The sequence below is a fragment of the Zootoca vivipara genome, chromosome 9 (genome assembly GCF_965207765.1).
Source record: "Zootoca vivipara chromosome 9, rZooViv2.hap1.1, whole genome shotgun sequence".
Classification (NCBI taxonomy): Eukaryota; Metazoa; Chordata; class Lepidosauria; order Squamata; family Lacertidae; genus Zootoca; species Zootoca vivipara.
The window spans coordinates 7,230,836-7,256,366 of record NC_142592.1 but is presented as its reverse complement, the minus strand read 5'-3'; the positions used below and the strand labels follow the sequence as shown (position 1 = coordinate 7,256,366).

The window sequence follows — 25,531 nt, the reverse complement described above, 5'->3', positions numbered from 1 at the left end:
TAGATTTCTAACATACTGCAGTTACTACAGTTTGTTTGTATATATATTTATCTTTGTTGAAATGTGCATAGATATGTGAAATGTGCATACATAGATACTACAATGAAATTAATTTCTCAAAACGTCACTTCATGATGAAATTTAAAGGAACAAGAGACTTGCAAGCAACGGTTCTGGGGACCAGCATGAGTCAGGTGAAATTTACTTCTCTTTTCCCCCTCTAATCCACAGTCTGCCAACATTCAAAACCACATTGTCTTTTCCCTGCCTACGTAAGGATTCATTCACAATGTTTGTATGTGCAAGGACTTTAACTCAGAAGTGTAATCACCCATTTGCCAGCTAATGCAGGCTAGGTCCTGAATAACATAACTCCAAGCCAGGGAAAATCACATTTTATCAGAAGAGCAGCCATGCTAGATCTCTCGAGGGCTGTAAGCGAGGGCACAGACAGCTGAAAGAGCATTATAATGTTCTGACCATCCACTGAGACCTCATTTCCAATGACTTGAGAAGAGTGGGGACAGTTGCAAAAATTGACCTGCAAGTTTGACACAAGCATTTCTTAATGTAAAGTATTGCAACGTGAAGTATTGCTCACAATTAAAAATGTGTTTGCACTGAAAGAAAAAGTTCCATGATGTGCATTACTTCATAAATGATGTCAAGTCAGGCAGCCAGTAATAACTCAAGATTCAATTTCTCTGTCTCAGGGATGAGGACCCTGCGGTTTTCCAGATGTTTCTGGGCTCCAGCTCCCCTCCCATCCACATGACCAAAGTAGCTCAGCCCATTTTATGGGGGCCAGGGAGAGACTGAGTAGTGTAGCAACCCTATAGTCCATTCCTGATGTGCTGCAGTTGCATTTTTTAGAGAAATGAGGGAGGGAGCTGTGAAGTGGATTGTAGCTGCATTGCAACTACCGAAGGGATGAAGGGGGAGAATTGAGGGTTTCAGTGATGACTTGGGAAGCCCAGGAGGAGAAAGGGGAAAGTCCCATTGTACCGGCTCCTGCTGTTTAGTAGAATCAAACCCAAGGTCTAGTTGCCAAGTCTACCTCTCGAGAACTAAAGGAGGGATAGAACTGGAATAAAAGTTCCTCAGAGGCTAGGCCTAGCCTGGCTTCACCTTTGCTCAAAGCACCAGAAATGGCAGGCCTGTTCTCAGATTTTACTTTTGCTTTATTTACAGTATTTTCTGTACCACCACTCCAAAAAGACCAGCAGATGTCCATGGCCAGATCTCCTTTACAAAGCTAGTGATGAAACACCTTTCATGCATTTTGAATTTTCAGTTACAGTGCTGCCTCGCATAACGAATGCCCTGCTTAAGGAAATTTCCGCTTAACGAAAGGTTTTTTCTAGCGGAGGTTGCCTCGCTAGACGAATTCCTTTTACGAAAAATTCGTCTAGCGAATCGCGGTTTCTCATAGGAATGCATTGAAATTCAATTAATGCGTTCCTATGGGCAAAAAAAAATTCAAAAAAAATTCAATGCATTCCTATGGGATTCGCTAGACGGATTTTTCGTTATAAGAAAAGACCCGTGGAACGAATTAAATTCATCTAGCGAGGCACCACTGTACTTGGTACAGCAGATAACTAGTCAGGGGTAGCAACATAAACAGCTAACGACCTATTTCTTCCCCTTTTCTTTTTTCTTTTACAACAAACTATTTCTAAAGTGTTTATACTCATTCTGCCTTTATAGTAACCCCACTCTGCACTTAATAAAGTATACGAGTAAGGGTCACTGAATTTCAACTGTGTCTTTGAAATTTCCGTTTCTAATTACAGATGTACACTACTGTTAACTGGTACCAAGGGAGAAATGTTACAAAATGCAAAATATGGTTCTTTTTTGTTCTCCAGCTGCTCTTTCCTGTAGTATCTTGCAATGCCGTTTCACCCTCCCTTGTATAGGATACTCAACCTCAGGATTGCACTCACAGTCCATTCCCTACTGAATGGATTGGCTGGGGCACGAGCAGCCCCTTCCATTATCGTAATGTTACATATTTATTTTGGAAATATGTATCATGCCATGTGGCATAATAGCGCCCATTAACACATAATTGAATAAATGAAACCCACAATCTAGAAGCCTTAAAAAGATTAAAAGTAACACAATGCAACTGCAAAACGTAAGCTGGAATAAAAGGGGTTTGGGATTTTTCAGGGGTGGCCAACTCCCAAGAGACTGCGCAGTGATCTACCCCCTTTCTTGGGGTTAAGGTCAAAGTTGTTGAGCTTTTGGGGGTGCAGGGCAAATATGTTATATATTGAGCTTTTTTTTTAAGGGGAGCTGATGTTGTTGGGCATGCCATTCTTTTTCAATGCACTAGCCCAATGGGCAACTTGCATTTTGCCACTGTTGAGAATGCCCTGTCCCTTGTTCCTGCAAATCTAATTTAAATAAAGGACAGGACTCAAAGCAGGCCATCACCCAAATGTATTAGTATATGTTTCGTTTCACGGTATATGGAGACAGTTCTCCCTAGGGTACCTTGAACCAAGTGCATTCATGACTTAAAAGCTAATACAGTGATTGGGGGTGGGGTGGGAAGAACAGCAGCAATGGACAACACTGCAGGGTTGCTGTGAATACCATTTCAGCCTCACTCAAATCCCCAACCTGCAGCAAAGGAGTGAAATATTATTGGACTATATTGACAGGTATAAAGTACTTTCTCAAACATCAGCCTGACTCCCACCCTGCAATACTCCAAGTGAACTGTTGTTCCTTTGTAGGTTTTTTGTGTGTGTTACTTATTTTGCTTTGCCAATTCATGAACAGTTGGGAGTGGGTGATGCTTATTCCGATTGGTCTTTCATTCATTCAACTTGATCTCATTCTCAAATGCATTTTTCCTCTGCAAAGTAATCCTTCACTGTTTGGCCTTGCTCTGTAAGAAGTACCGTACCCATGATCACCCCTTCTCTCTCTACTATGGGTACATAAACCTACCCACTTCATACATCTGATGAAGTGGGCTCTTGCCCAAGAAAGTTTATGACACAAAGAGTAGTAGTGAATATATTAAAGATACCGCAAGACTCTGTTGTTTATAACCAAGAGAACTGCTGGGAGGGCAACACTAAGACTGTGAAGCACATTAAAAATAATGTACTGTATAACGAATTCCAAATTCTTTCAATCAAATACAGCCCTTTCAAACTCTCAATTTACCAACAGTATATAACCCAGTTTGGCCATCAGTGTTATATGTAAGCAGATTATTCAATTAAGCCAACAACAATAACTTTAGCTGCCACGTGATTTTAGGACAGGCATCCCCAAACTCAGCCCTCCAGATGTTTTGGGGCTACAATTCCCATCATCCATGACCGCTGGTCCTGCTAGCTAGGGATGATGGGAGTTGTAGTCCCAAAACAGCTGGAGGGCCAAGTCTGGGGTTGCCTGTTTTAGGCATTAAGAGTTGATGACACCATAGAAAACAGCTTCCAAATGAGCAAGTCTAACCCAACGGCTAATACTTCCTAACCATCTTCATATCTATTTTGAACTTTGTAAGAAACCAAAATATGACAAATGTTGTTTTCCACTAAACAGCACCCATCTTCTCTGGTTAAGAGATTCAAGCTGATACCTTCAGTGACAGTTTGCTTTAAAGCGCAACTCACTGTGGCAAACAGGAGAAACATTTTGGTCCCCAGGGAACTGCTTTCTGTCCTGCTGTACAAAACCACGACTGCTATTTGCAGCAAAAGGCAGATAACAAAGGCAGCAAGGGAATAGCCATGAAAACCAAACCACCCTCTTAGCTTTTTAATTAAGGCCATTTCCAGTATGAGGGTGAGGGGATTGTAAATCTCCAATATTAACACAGCTTTTACAAAAAAAAGAGCTCAGGTACAGTTGCCACTTTTAAAGATATCCAGGGTGTTGAAACTATTGTGATCTTGTTAGGGAAGTCAGGGCAGGGTGGGGCGGGATGGGGTGGCCACAGAGAGGCAGAATAAACTACACAGGGGGAAATGGAGAGCAATTCTCTGCTGTATACACCAGGCCAGCAACTCGTTTTACAAGAGGGCCTTGAGGAGGCTGCTGTGGAAAATGCATTTCTTTTTTTGTGTATAATAAGAATCACAAGTATTCTTATTAGCATCTTCTTCTTCCTATATACATAAAAAGGTAAGGTTGTCAACATGCAACCCCCATTCAAGGATTTGTAATGCCGTGTCACAATCCTGGATGTGCATGAGGACAGGCTAAGAGAAGGAAGCAAAAGAGAAGCCAAGTTGCACAGCAGAAGTAGCCATGGCATGGGAATGAGAAGGCAGGGACTATGAGAAGGGGGAAGTGGTGGTTTAAAACAATGGCAGAAATCTGAGGCTTTGTCTGTAAGTTGCCTTGTGTCCAGCCAGGGGGAAAGACCAGGTGTAAATAAACAGAAATGCAACAACTGCAGTCAAGGCCACTCTGAAGTTGAGCAATTTTATCCTCGAAGGGTATAGCCACATCATGTCCTCAAATGCTCCAGAAGTTCCTCCCCCACAGAGAACAGCCCAAGGAGAAGAAACGGGTGGCAGTTTAATTCTTTATTGGCAAAGTACAGTGGTGCCTCGGTTTATGAACACAATTGGTTCCGGAAGTCTGTTCATAAACTGAAGCGTTCATAAACTGAAGCGAACTTTCCCATTGAAAGTAATGGAAAGTGGATTAATCCGTTCCAGACGGGTCCGCGGGGTACTCAACCTGAAGCGTACTTAACCTGAAGCATGGGTGTAATCTGTTCATAAACTGAAGCGTTCATAAACTGAAGCGAACTTTCCCATTGAAAGTAATGGAAAGTGAATTAATCCGTTCCAGATGGGTCCGCGGCATTCGTAAACCGAAAATTCGTAAACCGAGGTGTTCATAAAACGAGGTTACACTGTACTAAATTACAGCATCTCCCAAGGTGCACAGGAAATACAAGCCACTCCTACTATGTAGCTAGCTAGGCAACTACTCCTCAGGCTAGTGCCCTGAAGTGGACCACTGAAGCAACAGCGTAACCACTAGGGTTGCCAGACTCAATAGTGGGCAGGACTTCTGTGCCTTTAATTGCCCTGCTCTCTTTTGAGTCTGGAAACCTTAAAGAGAAACCAGCAGACCCTTTGCTTGGAAATTAAACAAAGGGTCTGCTGGTTTCTCTTTAAGGTTTCCAGACTCAAAAGAGAGCAGGGCAATTAAAGGCACAGAAGTCCTGCCCACTATTGAGTCTGGCAACCCTAGTAACCATGCCTCTCCCGAACTTAAATCCCTTCACCTGAGTGAAATGTGCACTGTGCATCAATCAACCTGAGACTTCTCTGGCATGGTAGCTGCTGCTGCGCCTGGCACTTTAAGCCCCTCATTATCCTTGGAGACGGGGAGGAGGGGATGGAGGAGATCCTAATGGCCAGACTCTCTCAGGGACTGTTCTCTTCCTCCTATTCCCAATCCTTCCTCCAACTCCTCCCCTCCCTTTGACAGCCCCGACTCTTCCTCTTCCCCCAGCCCCGAGTCCTGCCTCATGGGTGGGCAAAGAACCCCACAAATCCCTGGCCTCTCCCTCTAGATCAGGGGTCAGCAAACTTTTTCAGCAGGGGGCCGGTCCACTGTCCCTCAGACCTTGTGGGGGGCTGGGCTATATTTTGGGGGGGGAAATGAACGAATTCCTATGCCCCACAAATAACCCAGAGATGCATTTTAAATAAAAGGACACATTCTACTCATGTAAAAACACGCTGATTCTTAGACCGTCCGTGAGCCAGATTTAGAAGGCGATTGGGCCGGATCTGGCCCCCGGGTCTTAGTTTGCCTACCCATGCTCTAGGACTTCCTCCAGCTCCCTTGCCTCCTCCACACACCCCTCAGAGCCCTTCAGTCCTTGACAGTCAGCGACCTCCAGACTGTCTGACATAACTATGCCAGCTGGCTACTACGGTAGAGGATGCAATGCCAGCTGTAAAAATGAGCTATCTTCACAACCTGCACTGCCACATAGTAAGCATAATTGTATGTATTAACCAGTGTTTGGTGGGCTTTGCCACCTATGCTCTCTACTCTTTGTCTGCCTTGCTTTATAAGCTTCAAAGCTCCCCAGAATTCCAAGGAGCCCAAACACTGGAGAGAACTCTCAGGAGCAATAATATTTCCTGTTTCATCTCACTGTTCCACAGCAAGACTAGAGCACCAACGTGTCTGTCAGCTTTCTTGGCTGCAAAGCCCACCCCCCAGAGCATTCAGGAAACACACCAGGTTCCATCAGTCTCTGAGGGCAGAGTGGCCCAGGGGAAATTGCCACTGTCAGACCAAACTTCACCAGGTAATGGTTTGACCCTGACAAGAGAGTCCACCCCTCATATCACTTGGGACAAAGGCTTCCACAAATTCTTTCAGAAAGCACACAATGATTTTCATGGGGTTCAGTGTTATAGTTAAGCTTCCATAGCTAAACTATAGCACTGAACACTCCATGGACATTCACTGGACTTTAACAGTCTCTATTTCCCCTTGCAAAAAACCCCTCTAAGTAGGTCAGCATCATCCCCATTTACTGCAGGGGAAGATGAAGCTGAGATATTGATTACTTAGGATCTCTCCATAGTCGTCCTAGTTCCACTGAGCTCTTAAACTAAGAGGCAGTGAATGGCCCAAGTTCACACAGTGAGCTTAATGGCAGAGTCCAGGCCTCCCAGCTCTTAGTCCATATGAAGGCTTCTTCTGCAAACAGGTGTCTGCATTTAATTTAATGGAGAGGACAGGCTTATAAACACACCTTTCACTCCTGCGAATTTGCCTCACCCACTGAAATGAAGACAGAATCCCTTGAGGCTGGACAATTCAGCATGCATACTGCAGCTACCGAATTCATAAAAATTTGGAGAACGGGGAAAGGACGTCTCAGATCCAAGTTTAACAAAAGTGACGGCAATGGTGAAAAAACATTTGTTCTAACTTGAAACACTGGCTGCATAGCGGTAGAAAAAGAAAGATGCCGCAAACCTCAAAGCTCACTGACTGTACAAGGAAGTCAGTTTTGCAATATTATAGATCAACCTGTGTTGTGATTTCTGTTGTGTTCCGTTGCATTACTTTTGAATCTGTTTATGTGCAAAACAAAAGCATGACATCTGTACATAAATGGCGTTGAAAAACCCAAGCATTTCTGTTTAAATAAACTTGACAATTATACTACAAAACAGTTTTCTTCAGGCACATGTTCTTTTTGCCTTTCCGAGAGAAAGTGCTATGCTATTGTTTCGTTGCTAGGGAGACTGACTTGCGTCATCAAAAGTATTCTGCACCTATGAGCATGCCACGTTTTTTCTTAAGGTCTATGCACCCAAGCAGCAGCTAATTGAAGAGGGTCAGGTGTTCAAAGTTCTCTGCATCCAGCATCTGTGACGGAAGACAGCAGGAGCTATCAGATCTAGTGTGCTTACCCAAGTACCTAACTGGAAGCCACAGCATGCCCCAAAGTGCACCTAATTTACATACCTAAGCAAGGGCTGCATAAAGCTGAGTATCTACTGCATCAGTGCCTGCAATTCCTTGTATGCATGCCACTTCCAAGACAGACAGATATTAGAGCAGCAGGAGCAAGGTTTCCTTTCTGTATTTGAAGTGCATAATAAACAGGGAGAGAGGGAGGGTAGCCTTCATCTCTTCCAATGACGTCACTTGCTCAGCCAAATCCAAGCGGGTAAAATTTAATATTATGCATAGATATATAGATACAGAAGGAGGGAAGGGAGAACATGAACATGGAATCACAGCTCAGAGATGGGGGGAGAGTGTGAAGGATGCCAAGAGTCCGTCCTTTCCTGCAACATGCTTGATCCCATTGCAGTTTTCCTGACAGAGCACAACTGATAGACAGCTGCAACTAGAATTTGCCCTGCTTAATGAGAAAATGTTTTTAAAGGTTTACTGCGTTTTTATCTCTTTCTGCATTTTGTTTCAATCAACACTATCACTACTACTTGCTAAACATGATAGCTCCAGAGTTTCATTGTTTTCATGGCATGTGCTTTCCCCACTCAGTTGTTAACTATCACTTGAAAGTTGAAATTCAGTACATATACTTGATGCCTTGGCTAATATGCAGAATTTTAATAAATATTTTTGGAGTACTAGCTGGCCCTGCCATGTGCCGCCGTGGCTAATCCCTGTGACTGCCAGCACCCTGTGTCGATCCATGAGTCGTATCAAGGCTCCTCTTCCCCCCACCCCCCAGGTCATCCCTGTGACTGGTCCCACCGTGTCCTGACCTATCACGTCCCCTCCTCCCCCCAACCCCCATCCAGGTGAGTCAGTACCTTCATTCGGCCTAGTCTGTAAAGGCTTTGGCCTAGTATGTAAACGGCGGTAGAGGTGCTGTTGAGAGGGAAGGTTCTTTTCTCAGCATGCACTTTTGGGTGAGTTGTGTGTTCTGTAACACGGGGTTTTAGGGGTTTTACATGGCGTAGGTGTGACATCTGTCTTAACACACTTTATAAGATTAATCTCATGGTAGCATGGGACGTTGTGTGCAAATTTGAATGCTATTGGTCAAGCGATTTCGGTGAAAAATGGAAACACACCCACATGCTGTTTTTACATTTATATATGTATAGATTATGACAGATCTGGAACTTTGCAATAACTCAGAAATGACACCTAAATCTCTTTCAGCAACCATCACCATTGTATATTGTTGTTTAGTCGTGTCCGACTCTTCGTGACCCCATGGACCATAGCACGCCAGGCACTCCTGTCTTCCACTGCCTCCCGCAGTTTGGTCAAACTCATGTTCGTAGCTTCGAGAACACTGTCCAACCATCTCGTCCTCTGTCGTCCCCTTCTCCTTGTGCCCTCAATCTTTCCCAACATCAGGGTCTTTTCCAGGGAGTCTTCTCTTCTCATGAAGTGGCCAAAGTATTGGAGCCTCAGCTTCAGGATCTGTCCTTCCAGTGAGCACTCAGGGCTGATTTCCTTCAGAATGGATAGGTTTGATCCTCTTGCAGTCCATGGGACTCTCAAGAGTCTCCTCCAGCACCAGAATTCAAAAGCATCAATTCTTTGGCGATCAGCCTTCTTTATGGTCCAGCTCTCACTTCCATACATCACTACTGGGAAAACCATTGCTTTAACTATACGGACCTTTGTTGGCAAGGTGATGTCTCTGCTTTTTAAGATGTTGTCTAGGTTTGTCAATGCTTTTCTCCCAAGAAGCAGGCGTCTTTTAATTTCGTGACTGCAGTCATCATGGAACCCAAGAAAGTAAAATCTCTCACTGCCTCCATTTCTTCCCCTTCTATTTGCCAGGAGGTGACGGGACCAGTGGCCATGATCTTGGTTTTTTTGATGTTGAGCTTCAGACCATATTTTGCGCTCTCCTCTTTCACCCTCATTAAAAGGTTCTTTAATTCCTCCTCACTTTCTGCCATCAAGGTTGTGTCATCAGCATATCTGAGGTTGTTGATATTTCTTCCAGCAATCTTAATTCTGGCTTGGGATTCATCCAGTCCAGCCTTTCGAATGATGAATTCTGCATATAAGTTAAATAAGCAGGGAGACAATATACAGCCTTGTCGTACTCCTTTCCCAATTTTGAACCAATCAGTTGTTCCATATCCAGTTCTAACTGTAGCTTCTTGTCCCACATATACATTTCTCAGGAGACAGATGAGGTGATCAGGCACTCCCATTTCTTTAAGAACCACTGTACATACAATCTGTATATGTTATTTCATTCAATATCCTTCATTACCAACAATCTGTTAAGCAGGAACCTACATACAATCACTAAGTTTCACATTGTGATTACACATTAGCCGTCCAACACAGGTCACTGACAACTTCATTTGGTCTTTTCTAAAGAAGCAATTACCTGGATTGAGAAATCATATATTACCCCTTTCACAAGTAATGAATTATAGGACCTCTGTTGGGTCCCCTCTGCCAAAGTTTTGCTCCTATACTTTATATCCTAAGGTGTTAAAAAAAGCTACAATTGCCAGTATCAATAGCAGCCATTTGAGTACAAGCAAGTCACAACGGTGACTTATTAATTAAAACCAGCACAACTAGAGAGTTTGATTCCAACTACGGTACACAAAATGGGCCAAAAATGCTCCAGGTCTTCACTAAGCAGTTCTTCACTATTGGATGTAATCTAGGATAGGAAAGCTGCCGTCCTCTCACGCTGCTCTAGGAACAAAATGGCACCCATATCACGTGGTGTGTCTTTGTACATAGAGTGTAGATTGTACATAGACAATAGATTGGGGTGGGCAGGCCTATGCAGAGATGTTTGTATCAATTTGCCCCACAAACAGCATGAAGTTAAGGAAAAGAGAGGGCCGTTCTGTGCCAGACCAAATAACCACCCACAGGGACTGCCCTTCTAGCATTCTACCCCAACGCTTTCCAAGCCACTTGACACCTCTCTGTTCCACTCCTGAAACACAATGATCTGAGAGACTGCTTCCTTTCCTGCAAACCATCTCTCTTCAGATCAGCAGAGGGGGCCATCTTAGTAACTCTGCTGTCCCTAAGTTGTGGAATTCCCTCCCGACAGAGGTGGGCCTGGCATCTTCACTACACAGATTTCAGGGACTGCTAAGGACACACCTCTTCACCCTGGACTTTGAGACCTGAGGTGTGTGTTTTCAGAATTCCTGTGACTGTCTCACCTGCTTTTTACACTGAATTTTAAAATTGTTGTAAACTGCCCTGGGACCTGCTGGTGAAGGGTAGGCCTGGGTGATACTGTATAGCGATACATCGCTCAGGACCAGTTTGAGGGTTGAAGCATGATGGCACCTTCACCCAGCAGTAGATCACGGGTGAAACTACTGCATTCCTGAGTATCTCCACCACCAGCGCCCAGCGCACCAGGGTGCCGGGTGTCAATACTGCTTCTTCCTTCCTCCGCTTTTCAACATTGTGATGTTTGGCTGGTGATACCTTGCGGTATTAGGGACCCAGGTGGCGCTGTGGGTTAAACCACTGAGACTAGGGCTTGCTGATCAGAAGGTCGGCGGTTCGAATCCCTGAGACGGGGTGAGCTCCCGTTGCTCGGTCCCAGCTCCTGCCAACCTAGCAGTTCGAAAGCACGTCAAAGTGCAAGTAGATAAACAGGTACTGCTACAGCGGGAAGGTAAACGGCGTTTCCGTGTGCTGCTCTGGTTTGCCAGAAGCGGCTTTGTCATGCTGGCCACATGACCTGGAAGCTGTACGCCAGCTCCCTCGGCCAATAATGCGAGATGAGCGCGCAACCCCAGAGTCGGTCACGACTGGACCTAATGGTCAGGGGCCCCTTTACCTTTATACATTGCGGTATTGAAAAGCTGTTATCACCCAGCCCTAGTGAAGGGCAGGTAATACTACTACTGTACTACTACTACTACTACTAATACTTCAAGACAGTGGTAGGTGCCTAAAGCAGCCCCTTAGGTTTCTCTAGAGTAGCACCATATTAAACACAATGGCACCACCATAAAAAAAGAAAACCAAGCCAGACATCAGATACCAGGTGCCATCTTGAAAACATCTTCTGTGGAAGTAGTAAAGGCTAGAGACTTCACATAGTTGACGGCGCATAAGCTAGTATGAATATATTTGTTTTTTTAAGAAATAAAACTACTCTTAGTAATAGTGCAGCCTTTTCATATACTGTATTGAAATGAACATGAATTCATATTGATTCCTATGATTTGATTTTGGGCCACAGACTGGTTTTAAACTCAGATAGAAGCCATTTTTAAATCAATGATACAACTCCTGGCACTGAACAGAAATAATTTTGCATCCAACAGCAGTGGAGCTGCTAAACAAACATACAAAATTAGTTGACTTTGAAAGCCAACAGTAAAAATCAGATGTTCTGTAAATAATATTGATATTCCTATAGCTTGCTTTTTCAAACATGTACATGTCACACACACTCTTCAAAAAGCAAAAACAACAACACCCTTTTCATTTCCTGTTATTGGTGTCAGCAAACTTAGAGTTGGGACTGAGTAAATTAAGAATTCACCACATCCCATCCCATAGCTGTCAAGTTTTCCCTTTTCTCATGAGGAAGCCTATTCAGCATAAGGGAATTTCCCTTTTAAAAAGGGAAAACTTGACAGCTCTGATCCCATCCTCATTACAAGCTGACACCAACGTCCTTCTGAAATTCAGTTCTGCTTCATATGCCAGCGTCCCTTACCAGTTATTTCTACTTCCCATCCAAGTGGAGAAACTGGTATCAGGAGGACTCAACGGTGCCAAGTCAGGCCTTGAAGACCTTATCCTTAAGGTCCAATCCTCCCAAACAAGTCTGGGGATTTTATCTCAGAAGCAAGGGAGTTGTCGTTTCCACTGCCTCTTAACTCAATGAATTGAGCTGGGAGGCAAAGGAAATTAAAAATCCTGTTACAAAGGGTCCAGACTTCCAGGATAAATTAACAAGGCATCTCCTGTATGCAGGGAATTCTTCCTGCTGTCAGCTCTCATCCCCTTTTGCATTTGCTTAAGGAGGAGGGGAACTGGTACGGAAGACTAGGAGTAAGTTCCCCATGGCATGTAAAGCAGACAAATTAGATCGAAAGCTTGGAAACTTTCTCCCTAGTGATCAGATACAAATATTACAAGGCAACCGCTTTGATCTCTGACAGAGTGTTAAATATTTATTCCAGCAAAAAGAAAGCAATTCTAGTAAAATAAAATCTGCCAAGTACCAGTTTTAAAAAATAGGGCCTCAGTCCTGAAAACTATGGGTAAAGGTAAAGGGACCCCTGACCATTAGGTCCAGTCGTGACCGACTCTGGGGTTGCGCGCTCATCTCGCATTATTGGCCGAGGGAGCTGGCATACAGGTTCCAGGTCATGTGGCCAGCATGACAAAGCCGCTTCTGGCAAACCAGAGCAGCACATGGAAACGCTGTTTAACTTCCCGCTGTAGCGGTTCCTATTTATCTACTTGCATTTTGACGTGCTTTCGAACTGCTAGGTTGGCAGGAGCTGGGACCAAGTAACGGGAGCTCACCCCGTCACAGGGATTCGAACCGCCGACCTTCCGATCAGCAAGCCCTAGGCTCAGTGGTTTAACCACAGCGCCATCTGGGTCCCGAAAACTATGGGAAGGGGAGTTTATTAATCCCACACCAAACAGCTAGGATATACAAATTCATAAGGAGCCTCTGCATTGTCACTGTATGGCAGGCTAATATCAAACAAATATAGGTCACAAGATGTAGATGCAGTATTTTCTCTAAACATGACTGGCAAAATCATGACATGTTTTCCAAAATATATGAAGGTACTACCTTATATACGTTACCGGCTGGTCCTACCATTGGTTTACCTAATTCTAGTACTGTCTACTGCTCTCTAAGGTGCCGGGTAGCCATATTTTGTTCTTAAAATATTTTTAACAGCCGATTCCAGGGATCGAATTCAAGATCTTCTATGTGAAAACCGTACCTTGTGCTGATTTTTTGCTGCTCTGGGCAGGCTATGTACATATCATCATCATTTTATTTGTATGCCGCCTTTCCACAGTTAAAAGCAAAATGCTCAAGGCAGCTTACAACATGACAATATTTACATAATTACAAAAGTCATAAACAAAAAAAAACAAACCACATAAAAAATACACAACGAAATGGAAAACAATTTCCACATAAATCAAAACCTAAACTAAGAATGCAGCATTAATTATCAGTTTAAAATGAGATAGGTAAAAAATAACAACAATTTAAAAACAACAACAACAACAACAACAACAACGGAGTCCTCGGTGGCGGCAGTCCATTATGGCAGCGTTTCTCAACCGCTGTTCCACGGCACACTAGTGTGCCGCAAGACACTGGCTGGTGTGCCGTGACGTGCGGCGACGAGAAGGGCGATTTGCTGCCTTGTCACGTGCCTGGCGCCCGCCATTAAGGAACGCTGACCCGCCGGAAAGGAAGCCGGCCGGGTCACGACGCGGGGCGAGCGCAGCTCTCAACAGCCACCACCACGGCCTCGGACGTGAGAGGCGGCCGGCGGGTGCTGCTGCTGCTGTTTGTCTCGCTCTCGCTCCTCTTGCTGACTCGATATGTGCATTCTTTCTTCACTTACGTACGAATGTAGCAAGCTGCGTGAAAAGGTAAAGGCAATTTCTTGCCCTGAAATTCGGCCCGGGAGGCACCACTTGCGGGGGTGGGGGGAAAGGGAATTTCAAGTGGATCTATAATGGTTAAATCCAAAGAATCCAATTCCTAGAGAGGCTTAATAACGCTAGTGGGGGCGGGCGGAAGGGGAGGTCAGTAATGGACTCATCGTCCTCGCTGGAGGGGGCAGAATGGCTCCTTTGCAGCTTTCAGTAGGGTGAGCAGATGACCACCAGGTTCAATAATAAAGGGACCTTGGGTGGGTGGAGGGTGTTGGAAAGGTGCAGAGGAGGAGAGACAAGGGATGGTGGGGGGGCTAGGGTGGGGGTGCAGGAGGGAAGCACCCCCTTTCTCCCCTAGATCCTCTCCCTTAAGGGAGCAAACCTTGCAATGCACGTGGGAAGGGCACGCAGAGCAGGTCAGAGGTCCTGGCACTGGAAGTGAAGGTAAAAGGACGGACTTCCTAACTGCAGCACATTGTTAAACTTAGGAACTCCCTCCCACAGGAGGCAGTGATGACCACCAACATCGGTGGGTTTCGTGGAGGAGAGGGCAACCTGCTGAGGGCTCTCCTCTGCCCTGCCACATTTGGAAGCAGCAGTGTTTCTGGATGCCAGGTGCCAGAAACTACAGGAGGGGGAAAGTGGTCTTGTGCCTGAATCCTGCTTGTGGGTTTCCCAACGGGGCCTCTGGATGGCCATTGTGAGGGCAGGATGCTGGACTAGGTGGGCCACTGGCCTGATCCAGCGGGCTCTTCTTAGGTTCTTATGAAAATGCCTTGTCTCCACTTGTTTAACCCCTGGCACCTAAATTATTGGGGATAGACTGCTGCTGTAAAAGGAGGCTCCCCACAGCTAGTGGCACAGACATTCCCCTCCCCTAGGCCAGCGTTTCTCAAATTTTAAAACTTTTTTAATGGTGGTGTGCCTCGTGATTTTTTTCATGGAACAAGTGTGCCTTTGCCCAAAAAAGGTTGAAAAATATATAATTATTTTTCTTGTTTTCAATAAAGTAAGAACATACAATAACAATTTTATTATTTATACCCCACCCATATGGGGTATAAATACACATGGATATTCTTGAAGACGTCCAGAGCTTTACATCTGCACTACAACAGTGTAGTTTAGGTTAAAATTTAATGCTTAGAAAAAAATCAAAATAATTCAGCCATTAAAAAGACCAAAAAAACCCAATTCGAAATGAGACACAGACAAATGTGTCTATGGCATGCACAACAATCTAATATGAATTGGGTTTCTCCCAACCAACCAAGGACATTCTTAACCTGTTTTATTTATTGGCTGCGCTGGGGCCATTTCAAAAAAACCTTTGCTTCAAAACTGAGCAATGTAACAAGAAGAGAACACAGCACACAAAATAGGAAGAGATACATAATTACTAATGATACTTAGACAATTACAAGTGGCAAACCAACCACATTAAGATGAAGCGAAAAACAGAACCACATGTATCTTGCAACAATTTTCCTGGTTTCCATAAGGCAAGAAACAGTAATGGCTGTGCCATTTCCTCTTTGGCCGAGATTTACAGAAACCTCCCTAGACACACAGCAAAATGCAGAGGAACAGCAAGAGATCAGCTGCTTTCATCTCTAACACTGAACTTGGTGACATCGCTGCCTCATACTCTCTCTACTCCTTATCACTTACTGTAAGCACTTGAGGCAATTAAAACGCAGCAATCCACAAAAAGCACTTTCAAAGAACAACCACATTTTATCCTCCAACAGCTTTTCAAACAAAAGAACAGAGATGGCACTCCCTAAAAGATGCTCGCTATGGCAGAATTAGTTCATAGGAACATAATGGTTCCCTCCTAAACATCCATTTACTGTGCTCTTTAAGACATGTGAGTGTGTGGTCTCTTCCCCCCAAAATATTCTGTTCCTAGCATTTTTTTTTCCTGGAGCAGGGAAAGGGAAGCGGCAGACCTCTATAAATGTTGCTAGACACTCCAGTTCCCATCATCCCTAAATATTGGCAGTGCCGGCTGGGGCTGATGAAAACGGCAGGTGACCAATTTTCTCCACCTGTCCTAGAGGGGGAAAATCTACTTCTAAGCTTTTTCTCCTCCCTTCAGTTATTCTCTTCTAAAAAGAAAATAAAAACCCAAGGGTCCGACCCAGCTAGATTTAACACAGAGTAGACCCACCCAAACTGGCTTAATTTAGCCATGTCCATTGACTTCAATGGGTCTATCCTAAGAGTGTCTAATGCTGAATACAACCCAAAACCTGAAACATTTTATTTTATGATCTGGGAACTGTCTTGTAAATGTACTGGAACAGAGAGCTTTCTTTCTTTCTTTCTTTCTTTCTTTCTTTCTTTCTTTCTTTCTTTCTTTCTTTCCCACTCATGTGGGCCTCCTGGGAAATGGGATGGAGGTAAAAGTGTGAGCCTATTTGTACATTTTCCTGATGGAAGAGAAGCACCTGCTGAAATGGTCTCTTCTGTGCAACGATTAAAAAGCAAGCAAGCCCTACTTGAAATTATGCCTACAAGCATGATAAATCCTGGTTTATTAAAATGTAAACTTAAAATCATTTCTTGGAAGTTATAAATACTGGTAACATATGTACATCTACAGAAAACCAAATAATTTTAAGGTAATGGTCTTCTGTCATTGCAAAGATAATTTTGAAGCATGAATACATTGTTTACAATAACTGTGCTCTAAAAACCAGGTCACTGGAAGTATTAATTTACTGCTGTACACTTGCCATTCTTATACAGCTTGAGCATAACCACGTACAATGAGAAATCAACATATAAATACACAAAAAAATATCCACCATTACAAATACAATGTGACAAGGCTTCACTCACCAACAGTTAAGTCAACCGAGTTCTTAACATTACCATAAGCCACAAATTTGACAGCCATAATGTAGATATTTTAATCCATTCTCTCTCTCTCTCTCTCTCTCCACTTTCAGGTTGTGTGGTGGTCCCCCCCCCCCGGCCTCCCAGGGTTCACAGATGATATAATTGGCTTCAGGAATGTTCAGAGCTGCTGTGCACATCTGCACTATCCAATCAAGACCTACACAGTTTCACCAACTGCACATGTAACTGTTAGCTGTAGCATAACAACTGAAACAATAATGATAAGCAAAGGATTTGCCTTCCCAGAGAGCATAGCTGTGGGAATGTTAGGTTTACACTTATTTCGTTACAAAGGTACAGCTTGCTCCAGGCTTGTGATAAGCCATAAGGACAGAAGAGGACCCTACTGGATCAGGCCAATGGTCCATCCATTTCAGCATCCCATTCTCACAGAGGCCCTACCAGATGCCTGCAGGGAACCCACAAGCAGGAATGAGCATGAGAGCACTCTCCCCTTCCTGTGGTTCCCCACAATGGGTATTCAGAACCACGACTGCCTCTAACTGTGAAAGCAGAGAACATGCCTAGTAGCCATTGGTTGGTTGGCAAGCATCAATTTCCCCTAAGGCAAGTCCCGATTCTCCTTTTGACCCTTGGAGACCCATTCAGCTCTATATGGTCGCACAGCCACCATAATGCATTCCTATGTTTTACTATCACTTTGGGTACTATATTTCAGCACCCAAAGTATTTCAGCTTGTCATCACCTGAAACGTTCTGAGCAGAGTTGGGAAAATGCACTCCCCTCATGCCATCAATGGTGATTAACCCATGCTTTCTGGAACTCAGTCCACTGCCCTAAATTGAGAAAGATCCAATTCAGCATGGTCATTTGATTTACATTTTTTAAAATTAAAAACAAAACAAAACCTAAGGAAGTATGTGTTGTTAATTTCACAAGCTGAAGTGAAGTTTCCCTTCTCTTATGGGACTGGTGATACAGTCTGATCCAAGGCTGGCTTTTTAAAATCTTGTTTATAAATGATCCTAAGAATTTACTGTTTAAGGACCTACTTCTTCTTTTTTTCATTTCTGCAGCTAGAAATATATTAACACAATATTGGAAGCGCTAAAGACACAGCTCTTACAGGGAGGCTAACAAACACCAAGGAACACAAACACCAAACACTTGCTTAATGTTTGACTATATTGTTTACACTGTACTGTATATGCATGGAATGTTTCTTGAGAGGTTGAGGTACCATATTTTTCCGTGTATAAGATGCCCCCATGGTGCTTTTGGAGACTCCAAATTAAGAAAACACCCCCTCAGCACTACCCGTGTATAAGACGAGCCCCAATTTTAAACCTAATTTTTTGGTTGTTGTTTTTTTTAAAAAACTAGTCTTATACATGGAAAAATACGGCATATGGTGATTGGTATAAGTATATTCGAAAACTGGAAAAAAATAAAAGTTTTTTTAAAAAAACTTTTTCTCCAGTAAAGAGACATAATTGGCTATAGGAAATGCTTCATATGGGGAAAGACATTCAACAAAACGCAACAGTCCTACCCACCTACCCGAGTATGTCCCCCACTTGGGACTTTCTTCTCCAAGTATAGAATTGCATTGTCAGTATGTTTTAAACATACATACCTTTGCCTGAAAATTGTTTTATAATAATACTTGTAAATATTTTAAGATATAACAACTCATTCATGCACGTTCAATTGCAGGGAGGGGGAATGAAGGCACCAAAAACTCTTACAAATTTGGGCACGCTTGAAGAGCTGCACACATAAACATGTGCACTTCCTAGATTTAGTTACCTGAAAGAATAATAATTACAACTTTGCTTTTTATTTTGACTATTTGATTTTCAATTTGTACTCATTCCAGTTGACTTGTATAACATTCATTACTACTGATTAATTGTACAGAACAATGTGCTTCTAAAAGAAGAACAATTCCCATAAAGTTGGCTCTGGAACCTGCATCATTTAGAGTTCTACACATTTCACAGAATGTGGTAGAATTCTGGACTGTGCCACTTCGGACCAGGGTGGGGTGGGGAGAGGGAGTGTTGTACTTTTGAATAATCTTCCTCTTAAGTAAACTGAGGAGGAAAAAAACTGAATAGCTTTGTAGTTTTACTACATTCAGGAAACTTTTTTTTGTGGGAAGAGGAGCATTGGTTTCCATGCCTACAAAGCGAAAAGGTCGGGTCCATTTTCCAACCATTTTACCTATGGAATGTGCAGAATGGGTCTTAAATCCATGGACTCACACTTAGAAGGAGGTAGCAATCCTGAGTCGACAGAGAAAGCTGTGCCTCTTCTGGCAGCAAGCAGGGAATGTATTTTCTGAATGCTTCCCCACATTATTATTATTATTATTTTTAAAAAGACTGCCTGCATATGCAACAAAACTAAAACAAGGAAGCAGATTTTGGCACCACCCTGCCACTTCTTCTTATCCCTATCATTGTCTTCCTCCATTGCCCTCCCATCTGCTGCTTCCTACCTTGCCCTGACTAAACCAAAGTATGAGCCATTGAAATGATCACACATTCTTCCCCTGCCTACCCACGTGTGCTTCCATTTCCCCCTTCTTCTGTTATTTCTCAATGTCTATGGAAGGCCCCTGGGGCTGGGACCTGTCACACCTGTTCGTGGTAAGCTTCGTGCACATTGCACATAGGCGGCACTCATAAATAAACGATGGTAATCAGGGAAAGAGGTTCTAGCCCACAGCCTGCTAGGCTAGATTTCTATTTACAGGAAGCACAGGGTTGTTGATTTTAATGTACAGGAGCCTCCAAAAATGTTTATTCGCCACCTACAGTCCTCTCTACCACCATCTTCCAAGCTGCAAGGGTAAGCAAGGCTTTAGTCAGCTTTGTTTCGAGGACCCCATATTACATAGCGAGTCGGTTACAAAATCCCACAAACCCACTCTCCCATTTTGCATCAAAGTTCTGAGAATCATGGCTTTCTAAACCTCAGAGTCACGGTGTCTAGAGACTGAGGTGTCTAGTGGAAGGTGTTTTATATGTCTACTTAAAACAGGCACAGGCAAACTTGGCCCTCCAGATGTTTTGGGACTACTACAACTCCATTCATCCCTGACCACTGGTCCTGTTAGCTAGGGATGATGGGAGTTGTAGTCCCAAAACATCTGGAGGGCTGAGTTTGCCTATGCCTGACTTAAAATGTAGCACGTGAATGCAATAAACCTGAGCATCATACAGATACACAAGTCCCAGAGCCAGGGTTGGCCCCAGCTCGCTGTTGAACAGACGCCTGGGAGCAAACCAAGGCATGCAAAACATCTATGAGTGTTGGCTCCCACAATAAATTGCAGTTTGTCCACATGGGAATCATATAAACAACTGTGGTTCCCGTAACCATGAAGGAATAGATGATTTCAGTTACAGATAAATATCACAAAACTAACCATTTCTGGAAAAACAACAAACTTAAAACATAGGCCAAATATTGCCATGTTCCCCTAACTAACACCCCTACAACACTCTGCTTGTTCTCTTTCCTTTTAAAGCCTCAGCCTCCTTTTAGGAAGTGTCAACTTTCACATTAACGCTCAATATAGGTTTGCTAGCAGTTGCAAAGCCCTTTGTGTGTTTCCAAGGAGGAGGAAAAACAAAGGAAAAATTAGCCACCATCACTCTATGAGCCCTTTTGCAAGTAACATTATCTCCTACTTGCAATGACTGCCAGCTTGTCCCTAGCTATGCTTATTCAATGCACAAAGAAGCAGTACTTTCCTAGACTTTTCTTAATTTTAGTATAGTTTTGCCACCCCAAAACTGAGAAACCTATGAGAAAGAGAAAGACAGGAAGAAATATATATACATTGGAGCACAAACCTACAAATGTGCGTTATCCCGGTTACTTCTAAATCTTCCCCAAATCCGTGGAGGCTAGCTGAGTGCTAATTGTCAAGGGAAGGGAATTTGAATGTGTTCAGAGGAAGTCATTGCTTCAAGGTGTTGCCCCCATTTGACACATGAGAAAAACAGAAAGCTAGCGCCTTCTCATTCAACACACCAAGGCCAGCTTGGTTGGTTCAGCTTAGTCCTTCCATTATTTGAGAGAAGTAGGGAAGATTATCCTCAAGGAAGCAAAGGAAAAACTGAAAGCTCCGGCATCCAACAAAGCATTTCCTCTAGCTGGCTTGCGAAGGATAAGTCTGCTAACAGCCCCTCATAGCTGAGTGGGCAGGGATGGTGACAAGCAAGCAAGCTCATCACGCCTCTCCTCCTTTCTCTGCCTCTAGGACAGCTGGGGGGGGTGCTTTCAAAATCCAAAGAAGCAGAACTGAGCTGCACATCACATGAGCAGCTTCATCTCATGCAGCTCATCCCTGGAACAGAGAGCGGTTGGGAGATGCTGCTATTCCTCCCCTAAATCCTGAGCTTCCTGCTCAGGTATACCAAGGCCTGCTCCTCCACTTCCCAAAGATGTCTCTGACTACCACCGAGGATATGGCTACTTGCCCTATGGTGAGATCTGCCAAGTGACAGCTCACACGGTGGGGGGGGGGGGAATCCCGCCCCAGAAGCCGTGTCATCTGGCTCTTGGCAGCTCTACCAAGTGTTTACCCAGGCATTTGCTGAACGGTTTCATTCATAAGAAAACAATTGTTTTTCCTCCCCAAATTTGTGAATGAAAGATTTCCTACACCGCAACAGACCTAAGCGCCGAGCCAGAAAACTTCGCCAACTTACTCCCAACTGCTGATCTGCAGAGCAAGCGATTCTTAGAAGGGCACAGGAGCAGGGGCCAGCCCAAAAGATGGCAATCCAGCCCCTGGGGACCTTTTACTGCTTGGGTGGTGCCAAATATGAGGGGATCTGACAGCTTGTGGGGTGATGTGGGGGGGGGAGGTTGGTTAATGTAGCTTAAGAAATTACTAAGATTGCAGGGGCAAATATCCTGTATTATTATTATTTTATTTATATACTACTTAATAATAAAAAGACTTCAAAGCAGTTTACTGGCAGAAATGCAGCTTTTGGGGGGGGGCAGGCAGAGAGTCCCTCGCGGGAAGTGACCCGCTGCCTTTGTTCCTTCACGCGAAGCAATGCCAAGCAAGGCGACCCGAGGGGGCGGCACCCTAGTTCCCCCACCTTCACCTCAGAGCCGAGGTGGAAGGGCGCGTGGGCCTCGGGGGTCAGCCCTGTCCCCCTTTTCTCGGGAAAATGGGGCTGGAAGCAGACTCCCCCTCCCCAATACGTTGCCTGCCTGGGGTGACCTCCGCTCCCCCCCCTTCGCCCTCCCTTGGCGGGGGGCGTTTTCCGACGGAGGCTGGGCTTACCGGCGAATCCTTCCGCCTCGTCGTCGTCGTCGTCGTCCGCTTCGGAGTCGGTTTGCATGGGCTCCTCGGCGAAGTTGACCCCTCGGCCGCCCTCGGAGGGGGCCCTGCGCAGCACCAGGCGGCCGCCCGTCTCGGGGGGACCCGCATTGAAGTGGCTTCGCTGCTCGCCTCCGTCCTCTTGCTGCTGCTGCCGCCCCCCTGCTGCCCCCGGACCCGCCTCCGCCTTGAGGCGCCCGAAGTACTGGAGGGCGAATTCCAGCAGGTCCCCCGGCTGGCTCCGCAGCACCTCCACCGTGAAGCCTTGCAGCAGCTCCGTCAGCCCCTCCGGGACGGAGATGCTCATCCCGGGGGAGCGCGCGGGGTGGGGGGCAGGAAGGAATGTGGGCGGGTGGAGAGGGAGGGAGGGGAAAGCCCAGCGGGGGTCCCCGAGCCACCCGCTCCCCCCCGCCGAGCTTGCAACGCGTTGGGCACTTGCAAGGCTGCACTTGCTGCTGCTGCCGGTTAGCTGGCTCGCTTGCTTGCCTTGGGTCTTTTTCTTGCACCCCCGCCCTGCTCCGTGCAGCAGCAGCAGCAGCAGCAGCAGCCGGGAACCAGCCAGTCCCGACGGCGACTGCAACCGCATCTCCCGCCCCCCGGCGCTGGGGGAAACCTCGCGCGCATGTGACCCGCGAAACCATGACAACCTTCCGCCGCGCGCGCGGCTGCTGCTGCTGCGTTTCAAATGCAATCGTAGGAAGGCACGCGAGCAAGCAAGCAAGCAAGGCCCGGTTGTGGGGCTGCATCAGCGTTGGGAAAAGCCTTACGTACCCGGTACATGATAAGTCAATATAGTGCAATGGAAGAGTCACCATTCCCCCCCAGTTCCTTTCTATGAAACAGCAGCGTGATTTCTAGAAATCGGCTGAGCTTCTATTTCCCTGAAAAGCTGCCTCCCACAAACCAGGCTGCTGTTACAAGGCACAGGAACACGCCAGGCCTGTTTCCCCCACTTCCTTCGCCTTTTTGTGGCAGAAGATGCTGCTGCTGTTGCTGCTGCTCCTTACAGGAGATTCATAAAACTTGGAGCATGGCCAGGGGACCTAGTCTCCCTGCTGCTTAACTAATCGATTAATTAATTTTGTATACTGCCCTTCACCTGAAGGTCTCAAGGCAGTTCACAGCATAAACATACTTTAAAATACAGAATAAAACCACATAATATAACCAATAGCCCCTCTCTCACAAGCACATTTAAAAGGGCATGAATGTTAATTATTAAATATTAGCTTCTTATTAGACGCAGGTGGCGCTGTGGGTTAAACCACAGAACCTAGGGCTTGCTGATCAGAAGGTTGGCGGTTCGAATCCCTGCGACAGGGTGAGCTCCCGCTGCTCGGTCCCAGCTCCTGCCTACCTAGCAGTTTGAAAGCACATCAAAGTGCAAGTAGATAAATACAGCGGGAAGGTAAGCAGCATTTCCGTGTGCTGCTCTGATTCACCAGAAGCGGCTTTGTCATGCTGGCCACATGACCTGGAAGCTGTACACCTGCTCCCTCGGCCAATAATGCGAGATGAGCGCGCAACCCCAGAGTCAGTTGTGACTGGACCTAATGGTCAGAGGTCCCTTTACCTTAGCTTCTTATTAAATACTTATCCTGATCTGGTATTATTTGCTGCCTTAACCAATACACAACAAGCACAAATGGAACTTAGTAACAGCGACATTAATAAGCATTTATATAGTGCTTGAGTGTGCAAAGTGCTTCAAATATTTTGTAACCCTTAAAAGTACCCTGTAAGGTCAGGTAGCAGTATTACCCCCCTTGTTCAGATGTGGAGGTTAAGGCTGAGAAAAAGTGGCATGCCTAAAGATTTTAGTGAGATCATATTAATACTGTTAGTATTGGTGGTATTAGTATACCACCTTTCACCCAAAGATCCCAAGGTGGTTCACAACAGATTTTTTTTTTTACTGAAAACTACTTGGCAGCAAAGTTGCTAAGCTGGCCTCAGCTTTGCAGCATGTCTCATTTTAAATCCTTCCAAAGAATATTTTTGGTCTGTGGTCTGGTTTTACTTCAATGCTGGGGAAAAGGTCACACTTACACAAAAGGGTCCACAAGCCATTTCTCTCTGCAGTGTGTGAACTCACATAGCTGAGGGCCGTGTGTATTCACAATGCAACCACTGGGGAAGGGTCTAGCCCAGGCATGTCAAACTTGCAGCCCTCCAGATGTTTGGGCCTACAACTCCCATGATCCCTAGCTAGCAGGACCAGTGGTTGGGGAAGATGGGAATTGTAGTCCAAAACATCTGGAGGGCCGCAAGTTTGACATGCCTGGTCTAGCCCAAGCATCCCCAAACTTCGGCCCTCCAGATGTTTTGGACTACAATTCCCATCTTCCCCAACCACTGGTCCTATTAGCTAGGGATCATGGGAGTTGTAGGCCAAAACATCTGGAGGGCCGCAGTTTGGGAACGCCTGATCTAGCCCCAAGGGGCACAGCCTATAGCACTCGCTACAGAATTTGGCTTCCTAGCTTTGTTGTTGTTGTTTAGTCGTTTAGTCGTGTCCGACTCTTCGTGACCCCATGGACCAATAAAGACATGTATTTCCAGCTCTAGGGTTGAGATTGAAATAGATGAGGAATGTTTGGAGAAATCTTAGGAGCCAGAGGCAGTGCTGCTGAGTAAGGTATCCATTGGGCAAACAAAAGCAGATTAAATGATTACAAATGAGAAAATACTTGGTGCAAAATTAGAAAAGTTTTGCAAGGTTGTTCAATTTACCGTAATTGTTATTGGTGGTTAGGGTGAAATAATGTTCCTGCTGCCATTTGCCATATATTAGCACTCTAGCACTTGATATTATTTAGGGCATTTTCGGCCAACAGTGAGTGTTCCTGTGCCATTTGTTTACATGTGTGAATGTTAATGCAGCAGGAAGAGTGCAAGGAAGCCATTTTAAAACCAAGTGTACTTTCTAGCCAATAATTGCTAGTAGTCAGTACATACAACTCACTCACTAGAAATACAGAAAGTACGGTACATTTTCTGTTGGGTGTGAAAATGCCCTGAAAATGCATGTTGAACAACACCACATATGAAATTATGAATTTGAAATTCAATGAAAGAAAAGCAAAATCTTGGATTATCACCACTGTGTACTTACACTCCTTAAATCCCTGATTCACAAGGACAAAATAGAAACCTGACTTCCTCCTAATCAGTATGGAATATTTTCA

The 25,531-nt window shown here is 44.9% G+C and overlaps 1 protein-coding gene across 1 annotated transcript in view; it reads right to left on the bottom strand.

Annotated features, from left to right (window-relative positions):
• PRKAR2B (protein kinase cAMP-dependent type II regulatory subunit beta) overlaps positions 1-22,942 on the bottom strand; it is a 61,921-nt gene extending 38,979 nt beyond the window's left edge. Inside the window, exon 1 of the mRNA XM_035128314.3 lies at positions 22,308-22,942. Coding sequence (XP_034984205.3) covers positions 22,308-22,929 — 622 coding nt within the window. The 5' untranslated portion in view covers positions 22,930-22,942. The remainder of the gene's footprint in view (positions 1-22,307) is intronic.
• Positions 22,943-25,531: the final 2,589 nt, after the last annotated feature.